This window comes from Zootoca vivipara, chromosome 4 (genome assembly GCF_963506605.1).
Source record: "Zootoca vivipara chromosome 4, rZooViv1.1, whole genome shotgun sequence".
NCBI lineage: Eukaryota > Metazoa > Chordata > Lepidosauria > Squamata > Lacertidae > Zootoca > Zootoca vivipara.
In genome coordinates, this window is record NC_083279.1 from 46,534,504 (window position 1) to 46,552,171 (window position 17,668).

The window sequence follows — 17,668 nt, forward strand, 5'->3', positions numbered from 1 at the left end:
CCTGTTTTATTCATATTATGCAAATTAAGTACTTTCTTCAACTTCTTTTGTCTTGCTTATGTAGTCGATTATTCTGTTTGGATTGTGCAGCGTAGAGTGAAAGAGAGTGCTTACGCCTTACAAGCCTCCTTTCTTTTAGAAAGATGAATTAATTCCGATTTTGAAGGACTCTGGAGAGCAAACTAATGAGTTGACTTAGCAGCGCGTGCTGCACGTCCTCCCACCCTTACTCTCAACATGCCTGTCAGATGGAGCCTTGGCTATTTGCCAACACTTTGATTACGCAAGGTTTTCTGTGTCCTAGTTATCTCAACAAAAGACATTTTCTTAGGATCAGGCATCACACCTAGGTCATACAGTTAGAAAAGACAGCTCTAAGAGTTGTACTCAGCTGGGTTAATGCTGTCCTATGGTAAGTTCATGTCAGAATTGTCAGGTTTCTAATGATGGCTTGACTTGTGTAACATAGACTTTTAAACTACCTATTATGAAATTTTGCAGCAGTTTCAGGATGAAAAATATAATAAAATTACAGTTTCAGAATATCATTATAGTTTATGTGTATGTAAAAATCAAAAGGTTTTCCAGTAACTTTTCTAATATTTCTTCTTCTTTTAAGTACTACTGTGTGTCATTTTGAAGCCTCTTGATATGAAATAAAATCCTGAAGAAATAGACTGTTAAACATGTGTAATGCCATAGGAGATTGCTTCTGTGTGTGGTAATAGCTTTGTAGACACACAAACACTGAACTTACAATTCTTTGTAAAGGTCACATCATTGACTTTTACCACAATCACATCAGCAGCCAAGGGCTCTGAAGAACTCTCCTGATTAATTGCACAATCATAATTCCATACAAATCAAAGTATGTCATTGACTTGCTGCTGTGCTGAAAAAGATGCCACCACATTTAAACATTCAGATTAGTGCCTTGTAGGTAAATCCTCTTACTCGTGATTTGACTTTCTGTAGACTGATGTCTGCCTTGAGGTATTGTATGTCGTCTCTGAACTGCAGTGGCCTCTCCTGCATAATAACTATTTCACACAGCAGCAGCAGCAGCCAGCTTCAGTACTGCAATATTTGTACGAGGTGCAGATGTTTGGTAGCTTCGGCTTGCTGCAGAGATTTGGAGCTGGATATTTAATGTGATGTATTTGTTGCTTATAGTGCTAGGGACGATAAACTGCTAGCCTTTCGACAAAAAAGCTTTGTTTTTTCTACATAGCTGTATTTTATTGAATACTTAAGAAGGGAATTTCTGTTTTTAATTTGTAGGGCAGATATGCAGGATTGTTCAAGAGGAATAGGTTGCTCATGTATGAGCTTTAGTAATTAAATATGCAGCTTTCTGATAGATGCTTTCTTTATTATTTTTGCATTGCCTATCTTCATGTTCTGGGTCATCAACATAGCTTTTCATGTGGTATGATAAATGGTATTGGCAAATGTTATGTTTTGTATTTTTTGATATGCTGCTGTTCTGAAATTGTGAAGAATATACTGGTACTGTAGAAAGACTTCAGTATTGTTAAATATTTTGAAGCTGAAATCTAGAAATAGTGATTTTGCTTGCATTTCATTAGTATCTTCCACTGCCATCTCTTGATTCAACAATGAGTATTTGTTATTTATATGCAGCTTTTAAATAGCTTTATTTTATACTGACAGATCTGCAGTGCCTGTTTGGGTGGTTTCTCTTTCTTCTTTTTATATGAGGTGCCAATAATCTCTGTAATTTTTTTATTTTTTATTTGCAAGGCCTCTAGATGCAGGCTTGCTCATTTCTGAGTTTGAAAAGCTGTATGATGGTGTTTTTGAATAGGTTTTGTTGAATACAGTTTTCAGAAATTATATCTCTATCGGCATCCTTAAATCTTTCCAAGCGTAAATAGTATTGCAGCTGTTATAGTTCTTGAGCCTTGGAAAAGGTAGCTTATGGACAATGAGTCAATTTTATAATTTGCAAGTTAGAGATATCATATATTTTTTCTTAGAAATAATTCCAAGCAGTTTAGTTAGATAATTTATTGTTTAGAAGAGAAATAAAACAAAGCTGTTTGTGCATCAGTAAAACTAACTTTTTTTTGTAAGACTATAAATGCATGCATTGGTTGCTCTAGCACTAGTTTTTATAGTTCATCTTGCATTGTGATGCCATTGGAGTTCTTGGTTTGCTTGTTTAGTTGATTACCTTGATTAATGAACACTTTCATAATTTTTTTGAATGAAAATTGCTTTTTAAAAACATTACTGCCACCCTGGTATGATGATGTTTCATTTATATGATGAGGGTGGAGGCATGTTTGCTGTATGAAGTATCATTCTGTTATGACATTCTGATAAAGTGGGTGAGTATCAGTTACTTACCCTGAACCTTGAATTGTTTGCATAATTAATTGCTCCTATTTTTCTTTTGATTTGTGTTCAAGGTAGCAGCACACAGTTAGTTAAACTGTGCTAACAAAATTATATACCATTATGTAGTTTTATTACCGGTAATAGTCTAAAATGTTAGCAGTAGCAAATTTACTTCTGAAAATCCTGAATGTTTCAATGAGAAAAAATAAGTGCAAAATACATAACACTTTTTGAATTAATACACACTTTTGAATGATTTCATGTGCTTTTCATATGTTTATGTGTTTATAAAAAAGGGCCCTCAAGTTGATCTACAGTTGTGCATTATGAATGGCCTACCATTAACTTCCATAAAGGGAAATGTTTCATATGTGCTCAGGGTTTTTCCATTGCGTACATGGAGTTTTTCCATATTTTTATAATCATGAAACTCAGTGTTAGTGTTGGATTACTGAGTACTGTATATAGGAGAACTCCAGTAGGCAAACCTTTTGTTCAGAAATGTGATATCCCATCAGGGATGACTAAAACTTTAGAGATCAAAGTTTTTTGTCTCCAGTGGGCCACAGCTGTTGTTGGGATTCACAAGGAGGGATCATGTCACCTGAAACCTCAAAGCACTATACTGACTGCTGCTGAGGTACCAGATCTGATTCAAGGATTTGCAGTTAGCAAATGACTTGGGACTCAAGTACTTGAGAGCCTTTCACATTAACATCCAACTGTGCATTACAATAAGCAGGGGAAGCCCCACTTGCGGTTCGAGGACCCGCCCCCCCCCCCGCAAGAAATGAAGACACAGTGACACATGGATTTGAGTTAATGGGTAAAATAAGGCCACAACTATATTGGTTAGAGCAAGCGAGAGGTATTGGCTTAGGCATTGGACACCCTAGCAAGCATGACCCCACCCCTGCGGGGGGTCATATCAGGTTAACACCCCGAGGGAGGAGCCTGTTGATGCAAATACAACTGAAAGCTCCCCCTGGTGTCACCAGGGGTCGTGCCATGGCCCTAGTCTCAGCAGGGCAATGGACGGGATCCACAACCGCCGGATCCCTTAAGGGGATACCCCTATAAGAGGAGGGTTGGATGACGGCCACAACCAGTCCTCAAACACACCAGACAACTCCATATTCCAATGCCTAACCGCCAAATACCGAAGAAGTTGTGACAAATTGCTACAAGGTAGGCGAAAAAACCAAGAGGCCGGTGCCAATTAGCCAAATGGATAAAAAACTCCTACCAGGTCCCTTGGGCAACCAAGGCAACCAACCGAAGTCCATAGCAAGGTCAAAGCACACACACAAAGGGAAGACCTAAAGGGAGGGTGGGCGGGAGATCCGTCGGGATGCAGCAGGAGAAGGAGGATTCCCCTGCTGCCGTGCAGATTTAAATGTCCGTAAAGCCCGCCCCCAGGCAGGCCCTATTGGCCAGCCAGAGGCTTGGCGCGGCAGCAGGGATTGGCTGCAGCAGTGGGCCGATACACGCCCCCCTGCTTGCCGCGAGGAGCGTGTCCCGCCCGCAAAGTCTCCCCTCGTGGAGGAGGAGAGATCTTGTCCCATCTGTTGGGAGTGGTTGGTAGGATGATGACAAGGCAGCTTGCTTCTGGTAATCTAGCTGCCACTCAAAATAGAAACATTTTGGCAATGGTTAAATACATTTTTTTATTTCTTTAGTGTTTTGGATCTGAACTGAATTTGATTTTTGTTGGATAATTAGTGCTACAGTTATTTGTTGCTGCTGATTTGATTGTAATTTTTTGGTTAGAATAATAGAATTTTAGAGTTGGGTGGGACTGTCATCTAGTCCAACCCCCAGCAATGCAGGAATCTCAACTAAAGCATCCAAGACAGATGATCATCTAACCTCTGCTTAAAAACCTGCAAGGAAGGAGATTCCACCACCTCCCAAGGGAGACCTGTTCCACTGTTAAACAGCTCTTACTGTCAGTTTTTATGATAGTTTTATTATTTTGCCTGGTTTTGCCTAGTTAGTTGTTAATTGCCCTATATTCCTAATTGGAGGAAGGGTAGGGAATAAAAATAATGAAATGATAAATAAAATATTTTTTTCTGAAAACAAACATTGACTGTAGCATTTTCCTTGTAACAGTTGCATTCTTTTATGACCTTTCATTTATTTTATATGCATTGCTGTTTTGTTTTTATGAAATGGTTACTTTTTTGTTTAGTTTTGTTAAGTTTAGTTCTTTGAATCTTAGATCTTACTTTTTCCTACATAAACCTTTAATTGCTTTATGCTTCCCTATGATTTTTACATACATTGTACGTGCATCACCGTAACCTACAATAAAAATATTCAGTTGTTAGATGTATGCCATTAACATTTTCCTGCACATATTGCTTGCATCATTTTTTCTTCTATTGAATCTATATAAAGTGAATAGCTACCAAATATTTCATTAGCTTTTTACAGGGGGGAAAACATTTATTTTTCTGTTCTCTTTTACAGCATTTTCAGTTAGCTTTGGTTGACTGCAACCCTTGTACTTTGTCCAATGCTGAAAGTAAGTAGTTTAATTTATCTGTGGTCTTAGTAACTTTTTAGATTTATATCCTATATCGCCCTAGTGTCATAATTAACCCATTCTCCTACTTCACTACTGTCTTACCAGTCAAAGGAGAACTCTCCCTCCCTCCCTCTCTCTTTCTCTTTGTGCATGTGCGTGCGTGCGTGCGTGTAGCATTTAGCACACCTGAGCTACATTTTATTTTATTTTGACAATAATAATGCATTACTATCAGCAAATAACTAAAATGAATTCTTAAAATATTAAATAGTTTAAGCAGTTGTATGTTTAAATACAAAACTGTTTGTAACGTGTTGGAGAGTTTCAGGCATTTCTTTTTTGAAGGCAAACTTCTCATGGAAAACAGCTAGATCCCCCCATTACACATGAAATTAGTTACTTTTTCATATTTTCTAGATAATCTTTTCCTTAGACCAGAGCTTTCCAAACTGTGTCTCATGACACGTTAGTGCAGAGATTTTCAACCTTTTTGAGTCCATGGCTTTCTTGACCAACTACCGTACGTTCCTTCTGTGGCACCCCTGTGGGGCTCAGGAGCCCAGTTATGTCACCCCGTGCCCAGGGCCGTCTTAAGTATATGTGGCGCCGTGGCCCCGCCCCGTTTTCCAGCGCGCGGGGGGGGGCGGGTGGACGCAGCGTACAGCGCGGCTGCCGGGGGTGCAGCTCCGCGGCGGGTGGGCGGGTGCAGCTCTGCAGCAGGCAGGTGGGCGCAGCTCTGCAGCGCCACCCAGCCTGGCCGTAGGGCCTGCAGAGCTGGCAGCCTCTCATCCTTTTTTTTGGAAACCCTCTCTGGTGGAGTGTACCCTCAGTCTTCTCTCCTCTCTCCTCTCCTTTGGAGTCCTCCAGGCCTTTTACAGCTGCCGCCCCAAAGAGAAGTTCCTCCTCACACTGCCCCACAGGGACTTGGGAAGCACCCCCTAGCCAACCCCAGAGGCACCATTCACCTGGGGAGCTTGTAGCCAGGGCTGCTTCAACAAACAGCTGTGCAAGCCTTTGGGAAGCAGAGGTGCAAGAGGGCATCAGAGGAGGGAGGCAAGGAAATAGGGACAGTGGCCAGTGTTGCCCTGACCAGCATTCAAGGCACCCTGGAGTGCCACAAAACACTCTGGTTGAAAACAACTGCATTAGTGTCTCGGTGCATCACACAAACGCTCCCCACGCTACTCCCAGGCCTGGAAAGGGGTTTGTTTAATCTCCAGTTTGCTAGTAAAACTGAATTACTATGTTGCAAAATGATGCATGTCTAAAAAGTATGTCAAAAGCATGTCTAAAAAGTATGTCACTGTTAAAGTATGTTAAAAGCTTGGAAAGCTCTGCCCTAAACTGTCCAATGGAAAGTCAAATTGGTGTTTACAGAGTTAGAACTGCTGTTTTTGATGGTGTGCTTTGTTTACAATTGTTTGGGTTCAAGGCTATGTTAGGCTTTTCCAGTAGGTTTTTTTTTTTTAATTTTCTTCTACTGAACATTAGATTCCCTATACCATATGACAAAGTAAATAGAGCTCTGTAGAGAAAGATTTGGCTGGTTATTTCAGATTTTATATATATTTGTCACCTCTGCAGATTTTTACAGTCTTTGCTCATTTTCTCCTCATCTTCCTTCTTATCACAGACCACATCTTCTCAACTCGATCTCCTCATACTATTATCTTTCCAATTTCTTTAAAAAAATGTTTATTGTTCTTTTTCAGGCAGATTTTTTTCCTTCTCTCTGTTCTTTGCTCTCTTGCCTTTTGTCTCCCTTACTGTCAAGATTTAGATTATATTCTCCCCAGAGTAGGAAACATGCCTTTTATTCTCATGTTACTCTTTAAGTCTATATTGTTGGCTCTCAAATGGTGGATAGAGATTTCAGGTTGCTAGACTAAAATCAGTCTCTTCAAAAGGCTTATGCCATAATTAATTTGTTAGTCTTCAAGATGCCACATTACTCATTTTGGTTCACGAAAAAGAGTGTTAGCAACAGTGGAGAAAAAATGACTGAAATATGACAGAAAAAAAATCTTTATTAAGATTAAATTCAGAATCTGTAGTGTTTTTTTTTCAGGAAAATTTACCTATTTGCCTTAAAGCTGTTGTGTTTTATAGTTATATATACTCATAAATATCTGACAGTCAGGAATGTATGTACTGTATTTGCATTTATTATCCAAGCTATATTGTGAGACTGAGAGATTAAGTCCAAGCACAAATATTTCCATTAGTAGCTCCTTCGTTTATTAATATTATTACTACTATTACTATTATTAGGTTGAAGAATTTATCTGATTTCACTCTGAATCCTGATGTTTTGGGAAATGACTGGTGCTGTACCATAGACAACAACTTGTAGTAGGGGCAGGATTTTAGTGTAGGGCCACCAGATGTTTTTGAAGAATCTGTGAACATTGCTCATTTTTCAAAACTTAATGACATTGAAAACGAAAATGAAGATGGTGGATTGTGAGGACTACAGTACACAGGGGGTTGTGTGATTTTTATTGGGACTACATTTAGGAGGAAAAGGGTTAAACTTTCCCATACCCAGCCTCCCATGCCTGCCATCTTTTTGCCAAATGATGTGGTTGATAGTGATACATTTAGCATCAAGTCTAGTTTCACAAAACTAAAAAAAAAATGTTGTGAACTGCCCTGAGATCTATGGGTATAGGGCAGTATACAAATCTAATAAATAAAATAAATTTTAAAAATTGAGTCTCTAGCACCTGTGTAGACTCTCTTCTACCCTGATTTATCATTCAGCATCCACTCACAAACACACAAATGTTCCAACAGATGTGTATACATATATACTACAGTAATTAATTCTCTTGAATTTCCCTGCTTTTACAGTTCGGTTTCACGTTGCCCATTTATATGAAACCCAGGTAAGTGTATAATGTTTTTTGTTATTAAATGTGGTTAAGGTAGAACTATGCTATATAGCAAGAAGACTTATGCTTGAATAAGTGCGATTTAGCAAACATATTTGTCAGAATTGAGAAGCTACTCCCATCAGTGATTTTTGAAATGAGATAGAAAAGTTCACCTACTCAGGAAGCATTGCCCTTACTCTGGGTGAACCTTGTTTGCCTTTAGTAACATCACTACATCAACAGATTTGTTTCGTTATGCACCTTCACAATCATTTTGTAATTTCTGATTGCCTGGGCTCAATTTGGGAAGGAGAAAGGCACTCTAACCAGATGGGGAGATGGTCTGAAAGAAGTAGCAGAACCAGATGGGGAGATGGTCTGAAAGAAGTAGGAGAAACGATGACAGAAAACATAAAAAGGGACATTTTCTCAGTTGAGGGATTTTGATTTTGTTTGTGTTATGAAATATATCTCCTCTCCCCATCAGCACTAACAGATAAGAGACAAGGTTTCGAAGATTACTTAATTAGCTAGTAGTAGAGCCAAATATCATTAGCTATGATATCTTATTTAATGTGCAGCATTTAGTTGCTCTTGTCAGTTTGCTTTGATTCTTCATCAGCCCAGATCAATAGCTTTCCCCCATTTTGGAGTCACTTATGGGCATCTTAAACATTAGATACCACCAACACTAATTAGCACAGTAGAACCTTCTTAATGTAGCAAAATAGTAATAAAGGGTCACCTTTATCAAAATCATAGCTAATAGATCAGGCACTCACAAGAGTACTATGCTCATATTTTATTATGTAAATACTGAACCAGCAGCTACTATTCACCATACTTGTGTGGATGTTTTCTTTATCAGTGAAAACAGTATTCTATCTGAAGAAGTGTGCATGCACATGAAAGCTCATACCAAAATAAAAAAATTAGTTGGTCTTTAAGGTGCTGCTGAAAGGAATTTTTTTATTTGTGTGTTAATTGTTATTAAAATTCACTTATGTTCTTGTTTTTGACTATAATACCAATCCAGATTATCAGTAAAAAATTCCAGCATTTATAAATATGCTTTGCTCCTTTTTAGAGAAAATATCACTTGGCAAAGAAGGAATATGAACAACTTTTGCAGACCGAAAATCTCCCTGCACAAGTGAAAGCAACTGTGTTACAACAGTTAGGTATGTAAAAGAAGTTGGGTACGTGAGGGAAAAGGAATTATTGTACATGATTTTCTACAGCTATTTGCTGGCTATAGGGTGGCATGGAACTTTGTTACTGAGTCCTTAAGCTCAGAGGTGCAGTTCAGATATGACTCCAGATGATACAGGATGAATCTTTAAGTTTCCCAAAGTAACCTTAACATGTATTTTCAAAATTTTGTTTCATATGCTAGTTTAGTCTGTAACATAATAAAAAAGATTTTCTTCTATAAGAGTTTATACTTTTACAGAGACTAATAATGAAAATTAACTTCTCCGTTGAAATGGATTGATTTAATGAGTCCAGGTCTTATGCAGGCCTTGCTGCTTTTAAAGTAGGTTGGATGTATTTTGACACTGCTGTAATTGCTGTTTGTTTGTGTGTTAATATTTGAGATACTTCATATTTCCTTCATTAAGTATTGATAATCTTTAGTTACCTTTAGCTACTGTTTACCTCTAGTTGCTAGTTGCCTAGAATTAAATATAGGAGTTCCTTTTTAGTTCAGATGCTAACAGATTAAAACAAATGGGACCTGCTATAAAATGCTGTATATGTCTGGTGGGCTATAGGTCAAATTCAGAGCCATTTGTCAGATATTATGTACACAAACATTCCTTTCCTTACCTGACAGCCTTAACAAAGGCCAAAAGTGCTTCAGTTTGCCCAGTTTGTTATCTCTTCTATGGGAATATTGTACCTGACCATTATACAAAAAGCTGCTACACTCAGCAGAGGTTATACTTTGACTGCAAGTACTTCACTAAGTAGGAGGTAGAACTGGACCGTAGCAAGTTCTGCTTGGAAATATATAATTGCTTGCTTAAATTTTCTAGCTGTACTGCTTTTCAGTGCTAGCCACAGGGCTGACAACTCCTGGGGCCTGAGCCCTTTTGGGCCCTCAAACATTTTTGGTATGGGGGTAGTGCCCTCCAATATTCAGAACGTGCAGAGCCAAGTGAGTCCCGGTTCCAGTGGCTGGCTGGCTCCTCCTCCTCCTCTTGTCACAAAAGGGAAGGAGAGTCAAAGCAGCTTCCCACCAGTAGTGGCATCAGGAGGAGGAGCCACCAGCCATTGAAGCCTATTATTCCTAGTGTTCCTAATACTCAACTTTTAAATTCATAACCATGGTTAAGAGGCAGATTATAGGGCTGAATGGACTCTTGGCTTGGTTGATTCAATATAAGTCTTTGCAAGAGTGTTCTGTTACAATATTGTGTGTTGAGCTGTGAGCAAGTACATGTTTTCTCTCTCTCCTGATTAGATGTGTATAGTGGCTTAACTTCAAGAATAGGTTGTGCACCTGTGGGGTTTTTTGTTTGCTCTGTTTACAGGGAAATTCCAAATACAAAAGTTATTCTATGTGATTTATAAATTCTAAAAACCATGCAATAGGCACTCAATGACTGCATTAGCAAGTCATGCTCAACCAAAATTGGGGAACCTGCAGCCTTTCAGATGTTTTTGAACTATAGTTCCCATCATCCCTGACCACTGGGTATTCTTTCTGGGGCTGGTGGGAGTTGGAATGCAACAACATTTGGAAGGTTGCATGTTTCCAATCCTTGTGCTAAACCATAGCTTAGCACGACTAAAGTGAGCCACACTGAGCCTTAAGCTTTGATGTTCCCCCTCACCTTGTTCTCTGGTATAGTTGCTAGGAATAGTTTGGAAGATTTTGCTTACTTGTTGAACCACAATTTGTGTCTTCTGAACCAGCAAACTAGGGTCAATATTACTGTGACTGATTTGTTCAAAACAGTGGCTTGTTTCAATCTATAGTTAACAGTTAAGGTTAGAGAGGCCCCTTTCTGCTGAATATTTGGTGCTTACTGAATACTTCTCTTTCTTCCTGCAAGCTTTTAATTGAATTCTGATTTTATAGCCATAAATAATTTTTAATTTCATTGTATTGATTTTCCTCTTGGAGATGATTGTAATTAAGTGGTATAAATTGTTTAAAATAAATAAAAAAATCAACCACAGCTTCTTGTATGGACAACATGAGATGATGTCTGAATCAGGCCAGTAAGTAGCAATAACATCCCTACTGAAATACAAATAGCCATGTATATGTATATATTCTTTATTTTAGGGTGGATGCATCACACAGTGGATCAGTTAGGAGATAAAGCCACCAAGGAAAACTATGCTATTCAGTGTCTCCAGAAGTCTCTAGAGGCAGATCCCAATTCTGGACAGTCCTGGTATTTCCTTGGAAGGTAAAAACGTGTGGTATACCATTTAAGTACATTTTGAAAGTCTGCAATATTAACACATTCATACACTGAAAGAACAAATGTCTGATTTCATCTTAGTATGAAAACCACAGAGCTAGTACTTTATCTGAGGTTAATTATTTTGTGGAAAAATGTGTAATTGCTATGATAATTTAGCATTTGTAGCATGTATGACATTGTTCATTATAAGTATAGCAAAATAACTTCAGCAAAACCATTATTTAGATCATTATTTGGAGATTGGGACATTTGTGTTCTTTGTAATCTACCCAAAGTGATGTTGTTAGTATCCTCTTTATGGTCTAGCCCAGTCCTTTACAACTGTGAAGATACCAAGCCATACATAGCTCAACATTCACGCTAGGTAACACAATTCCCAGCTTGATTAGACTGCTTTTGCTCCCTGTTTGAGAATGCAGAAAACAAAGGGGGTGTCAAAGCACCTTGCATCGTCATCATCGTCATCATTTATACCCTGCCCATCTGACTGCGTTTCCCCAGCCACTCTGGGTGGCTTCCAGCAAAATATTAAAAATACAATAAAATATCAAACATTAAAAACTTCCCTAAACTTCAGATGTCTTCTAAAAGTCAGACAGTTGTTTATTTCCTTGACATCTGATGGGAGGGTGTTCCACAGGGCGGGTGCCACTACTGAGAAGGCCCTCTGCCTGGTTTCCTGTAACTTCGCTTCTTGCAGTGAGGGAACTGCCAGAAGGCCCTCAGAGCTGTACCTCAGTGTCCGGGGTGAACTATGGGGGTGGAGACGCTCCTTCAGATATACTGGGCTGAGGCCACAGTGTGTGGTTAGTGAGCTGTGTTGGTTTGACAGTCCTGTTCTAGCCTTACCACACCTTCCTATTTTGTATAATTCCTGCTTCTTCCTGTGTTGTATGGTGTTAATACTTGAAGAAGGGAGCGTGTGGTGCTGTGCTGTAAACCACTGAGCCTCTTGGGCTTGCCGATCAGAAGGTTGGCAGTTTGAGTCCACGCAACAGGGTGAGCTCCCATTGCTCTGTTCCAGCTCCTGCCAATCTAGCAGTTGGAAAGCATACCAGCATACATGCTTAACGGTCCAGGGGTCCTTTACCTTACCTGATACTTAAAGATAGTATTTTTACATGATCTTCCTCAGCAACTGAAAAATAAATCAGAATAGCTACGGTAATTTTGTATAGGTAAAAAGGTAAAGGGACCCCTGACCATTAGGTCCAGTCGCGGATGACTCTGGGGTTGCGGTGCTCATCTCGCTTTACTGACCAAGGGAGCCGGCATACTGCTTCCGGGTTATGTGGCCAGCATGACTAAGCCGCTTCTGGCGAACCAGAGCAGTGCATGGAAACACCGCTTACCTTCCCGCCGGAGTGGTACCTATTTATCTACTTATACTTTGACATGCTTTCGAATTGCTAGGTGGGCAGGAGCTGGGACCGAACAACGGGAGCTCACCCCGTCACAGGGATTCAAAACGCTGACTTTCTGATCAGCAAGCCCTAGGCTCTGTGGTTTAATCCACAGCGCCACCCGCATCCCAATTTTGTATAGGTACTATTGTTGGAAAAACTGAGGTGCTTACATTGGAAAGAGCACTGTTGGATAAAAATAAACTATTGTTGCAAAGTCTATTTTACTTTAGTAAATATTCTAGAATTTATCAATTTTTGGCATTTTCATGTCATTTTCTTTTGTTTAATATTAAAAATGACTCTGGTCCAATAGGCTGTTTATTTGAAGGCAAGGATCCATATATCCAAGTGTTTTCAGACTACAACATATCACAGATGAAACTGTAAACGTAGTTTATTTGTTATTTTATTATTTATGCAAGGATCACAGGATGGTTTACAATATACAAAAATACATAACATAGTAACAAACAAACAAAAATACCTGACTTTACTTACTTACTTACTTACTTACTTGCTAAATTTCTATTTAGAGAACAAATTTAAATATATGAAGTGTAGTGTATACATACTGAGATAGCAGGTTTTTGTAATATGTAGGTTAACCACTGATATTAAAGGCAAACCTTTGCCAAATTGTGCTCAGATGTGCAGATTGATAAATACACATTTTCTTTCCCCGCAGGTGCTATTCAAGTATTGGGAAAGTTCAGGATGCCTTTATATCTTATAGGCAGTCTATTGATAAATCAGAAGCAAGTGCAGACACATGGTGTTCTATAGGGTAAGAGACTACATTTCCCCTTTATAATAAAGTACTGTAATGTGTTTGAGCAATACAACTTTAAACCCCCAGTGATATTTTAACTATAATACAAAATTATTTTTCCTTATTGCTAGATATAATGTGTAGTATGTATTCTCTTAAAAGCTAGCACTAAAACTTATTTTTAGATGTAATTGACTAAAATAAATTTGTTTGAGTGGCTTCCACACATTCCATTGTAGCAAATTGAGGTTTTGCAGCTATTGTGTTCAGGAAGATGGTTCCAGGACAATTTCTGGATTTTCCAAAAATTTACAATTTAGAAAGCTGTATTATTGGACTTTAAAGATGTTAAACACGTACTTGTCTTTTATTTATTATTATCTAGAAGTGCTTAGTTAGTAAACTGAGACACACCGAAGAGCTGAGTGTGATATTTGTCATCTAAAATTTTAATCATCTTTCTATATAGTGTGCTGTACCAGCAGCAGAATCAGCCTATGGATGCATTACAGGCCTATATCTGTGCTGTACAGCTGGACCATGGTCATGCTGCAGCCTGGATGGACCTTGGCACCCTCTATGAGTCCTGCAACCAGTCTCAGGATGCCATTAAATGCTACTTAAATGCAACCAGAAGCAAAAATTGTAGTAATACCTCTGCACTTGCAGCACGGATAAAGTATTTACAGGTAAAAACTTGGGTCTAAGAATAGGGGCACATTTAACTGACCTGGGTAGGGAGAAGGAATGAAATAAACTAAGGACACAATATAATATGTGATTGTTTTGTGAATTGTGTGATCTGTTTCCATATACATTCTAAACATATCATAGCTTGCAGTTTCATTTAATTTCTCATTTTAAGTGGGTCTCTCTTAAGTATTTTTTTTACCTTGATATAATTTATGCATATTTTGTGTTGTCTACATTTTAAGTTATCATAGCATTTAGTGAGAATACACACACTATCCTTTGCTCTTGTTTGCAGTTTCAGAACCAAAGCGCTAATGAGACCTCTGAAATCAGAGCTCAACTTTGTTCTGATTCTCACAAAGGTTTATATTCTGGTTACCCTCTTTATCCTTAGCACTTCTCTGAAACCCCAGAACTAAAATGTATTCTTTCTAAGACACAGTAGAATACGGAATTTAGGAAGATTTCATGGACTTGATCTTACTAAATTAGGCGTGTGTTAAATTTACTTTTTACATAATTTTTCCTAGGCTCAGTTGTGTAACCTACCACAAGGTAGTCTACAGAATAAAACTAAATTACTTCCTAGTATTGAGGAGGCATGGAGCCTACCAATCCCCGCAGAGCTTACCTCCAGGCAGGGTGCCATGAACACAGCACAGCAGGTGAGAAGTTGGGTTATGTTCTGCAGGTGCCCAGCTTTTTAAGGGTTCTTTTCAATCAATCTGTAGTAGTCAAGCGTATGTTGCTGTAGCACAGGGCTAGTTTTCAGTGGTAACAAGACTAATTAGCAAAGGGAGATTAAGAATAGACTCCCTGTGATTTGGAGGAAATATGGGGGAACCAATTTAGAACCTTTGTGGATTTTCATGATTATCAGAAAGATTTCATCCCACATAGAAATTGCAGCAGACTTTTGTTTTAAAAACACCCCCCATGAAAGGTACACATTGCTCCTTTGATGCTATGGAAATTGGTTTTCAATAAATGAGATCAGCATAGTCACACAGCCCTTATTAAAATGTGCAGCTGGCAAAAGATATGTAGCTTAAGGAACATTTAAAAATGTATAGAACCATATATTTTTTCTTCCTCCTTTGATTCCTAGGCTTGTAAACCTCATCAAAATACTGAACCTGTACTAGGCCTCAGTCAAACACCTATTTCACAGCAATTGCCACTACACATGATTCCTTCTAGCCATGTAGATGACCTGTCCAGTCCAGCCAAGAGGAAAAGAACATCTAGTCCAACAAAGGTATATATTCTCATAAAAAGCCCCGCTCAGTTACAAGAATCTGGCATCCAGGAGTATGAGTCTGTTGTTCAGATAACTCTTTTAAATGACAATCAGAATAGCAATGTTCACAATGATGACATTGCACTAGGAATAATTGAACATCGCAGCAGCTATAACAATAGCATACTAAAAGTTAGGGGGGGAATCATACCATTTTGTCTACCACCTTTGCTTATATTTAGAATGCTTAATCATCACATTAATAATACTGTAAGAACTAAGATGAATTTTTATAAACTTCTAAGTCCACCATTTGGTTTTATTCTTCATCACAGTTGATTATATTTTACTTTTTATTCCATGGTGATTATATTAACTAATACTGAATTATATATAGCAATATTTTTAAAGGAAATATTCTTAACTTGTAGTGGACAGCTTTTAATAAATTCTTTCACTGTTATATTCACATTTTAAATGTTAATGTTTTCCTTAGAACACTTTAGATGCTTGGAGCAGTGGCCATACAATGTCACATCCTCCAGTACAACAACAAGTACATTCTTGGTGCTTGACACCACAGAAATTACAGGTAAATTTACAGAAAGCCTATTGTAATTATTCATAAAGTACGTATGTCCATGCAGCACAAATTGATAATATTTTTCTCATCTTCTGACATACCTCCAAGCTTTCATTATTTCCTTTTAATTCATAATTTTTATCTAAAATATTTGCAGTTTTATGTAAATGACTTTTCCTATTTTTATCTTTCCCTGAGCACTCTAAAGCACTGTATAAATCATGAGCAGCACATGGCACTCTCTAGATCAGGGGTTGGCAGCCTTTTTGGACCAGAAGGCACATTTTGAATTTAAAAAGGCGCCAGTTACAAAATTTTAGAGAGTGCAGTTATTACTGCTTCCCAACCCCCACTATCTTCATGTGGAAAGCTATGTCTTGATTGTGACAAACTCACAATAATGATGTACACACATACAAAATGATGCTGTTGCTTTCTTATAATAGCGAACGCCCCCCAGTATCAAGAAGAATATACAAGGTAGCCACACCACACTCACTTTCTTGCATACACTCATACCTACAGATGATAGGTGAAACCAGCATCTTTCTCATTCATAAACACACACTTCACTTATGCATAACCACAAATACATCATCTCTCTCTCTCTGCTGCAGTGCATCTCTCTCAATCACACATACAAACAGTGCATACTTGAGCAACCATCACCACCCCATTCAGAAAAGCCCTCTAATGCAGGGGTGGCCAACTCCCAAGAGACTGCGATCTACTCATGGAGTTAAAAACTGGCAGTGATCTACCCACTTTTTGGGGTTCAGGCCAAAGTTGTTGAGTTTTTTTCAGGGAGGAGGTGAAGTGTTGAGCTTTTTTTTAAGGGGAGCCACAGTTGTTCAGCTTCTTTGGGTGGAGCCAATGATCTACCAGTGATCTACCGCAGACGTCCAGTGATCTACCAGTAGATCACAATCTACCTGTTGGACGTGCCTGCTCTAATGTGAAAAGAAAATGCCTGCTTATTCACCTCCCTCCCAAATCTATAACTATACAGGAGGGTCACATGCCCAGGGGCCCCAAGGAAAGCCTTCAAGGGTGTCAAGTTGGCAATCCCTGCTCTGGATGTTGTTGGACAAATACACTTGCTTTGTTTAATAACACAACTTCATGCATTTCTCTTCCTTATTCTGATTCAGAGCCTAGGCCAGCCTTTGTCTCATTGACAGCTGGATTGTAGTTATTGCTTCCCATCCCCAACAACAAAATTGTTTCTCTCCCAAAGGAAGTGAAATTTTAGAGAGAATTGCTGAAGAAATTTAGGAAATAAATGAGTGCCCTCAACAGTTGTCACTGTGCTTGCATTCAAATTTATTGGTCAGAGATGATGGGAATTGGAGTCATGGGTTTCTTATCTTCATATCTTCTTTACTTAATTTGAGTAGGTTGTGTATCTGTTAATTTTTAGTACAACTTGTTTCAAGGAAAGGAATCGATGGACTGAATGGGATGCATATAATGATAAACAGAAGATATATTTTGTCACGTGAATTGATAAACAAATCTAAACTTATGCAGGGGGCCTAAGTAATTTTTTTAAATTTATTTTCTAGCACTTGGACCAGCTGCGTGCAAATAGAAATAATTTAAATCCAGCACAGAAACTTCTGCTGGAACAGCTGGAGAGTCAGTGTGTCATGATGCAGCAACACCAGCAGGTGCCAACAAAAAACGTTTGTTTCTGTTTTGTACATATCCTGTCTAATTATCTTTTCCAAACAATTGCCAACAAGCTGAAGAAGTCATAGG

At 38.5% G+C, this 17,668-nt stretch overlaps 1 protein-coding gene across 5 annotated transcripts in view; it reads left to right on the forward strand.

The window, feature by feature from the left end:
* KDM6A (lysine demethylase 6A) overlaps positions 1 to 17,668 on the forward strand; it is a 101,861-nt gene that overhangs the window by 43,661 nt on the left and 40,532 nt on the right. For 2 of the 5 annotated variants that reach the window (XM_035114900.2, XM_035114895.2), the window contains exons 7-16: positions 4,840 to 4,894; positions 7,751 to 7,785; positions 8,861 to 8,954; positions 11,072 to 11,198; positions 13,308 to 13,406; positions 13,861 to 14,080; positions 14,615 to 14,749; positions 15,193 to 15,342; positions 15,821 to 15,916; positions 17,473 to 17,577. In XM_035114900.2, coding sequence (XP_034970791.2) covers positions 4,840 to 4,894; positions 7,751 to 7,785; positions 8,861 to 8,954; positions 11,072 to 11,198; positions 13,308 to 13,406; positions 13,861 to 14,080; positions 14,615 to 14,749; positions 15,193 to 15,342; positions 15,821 to 15,916; positions 17,473 to 17,577 — 1,116 coding nt within the window. Of the gene's footprint in view, positions 1 to 4,839; positions 4,895 to 7,750; positions 7,786 to 8,860; positions 8,955 to 11,071; positions 11,199 to 13,307; positions 13,407 to 13,860; positions 14,081 to 14,614; positions 14,750 to 15,192; positions 15,343 to 15,820; positions 15,917 to 17,472; positions 17,593 to 17,668 lie in introns of all 5 variants that reach the window. The other 3 variants (XM_035114894.2, XM_035114896.2, XM_035114897.2) reach the window with 3 other exon arrangements.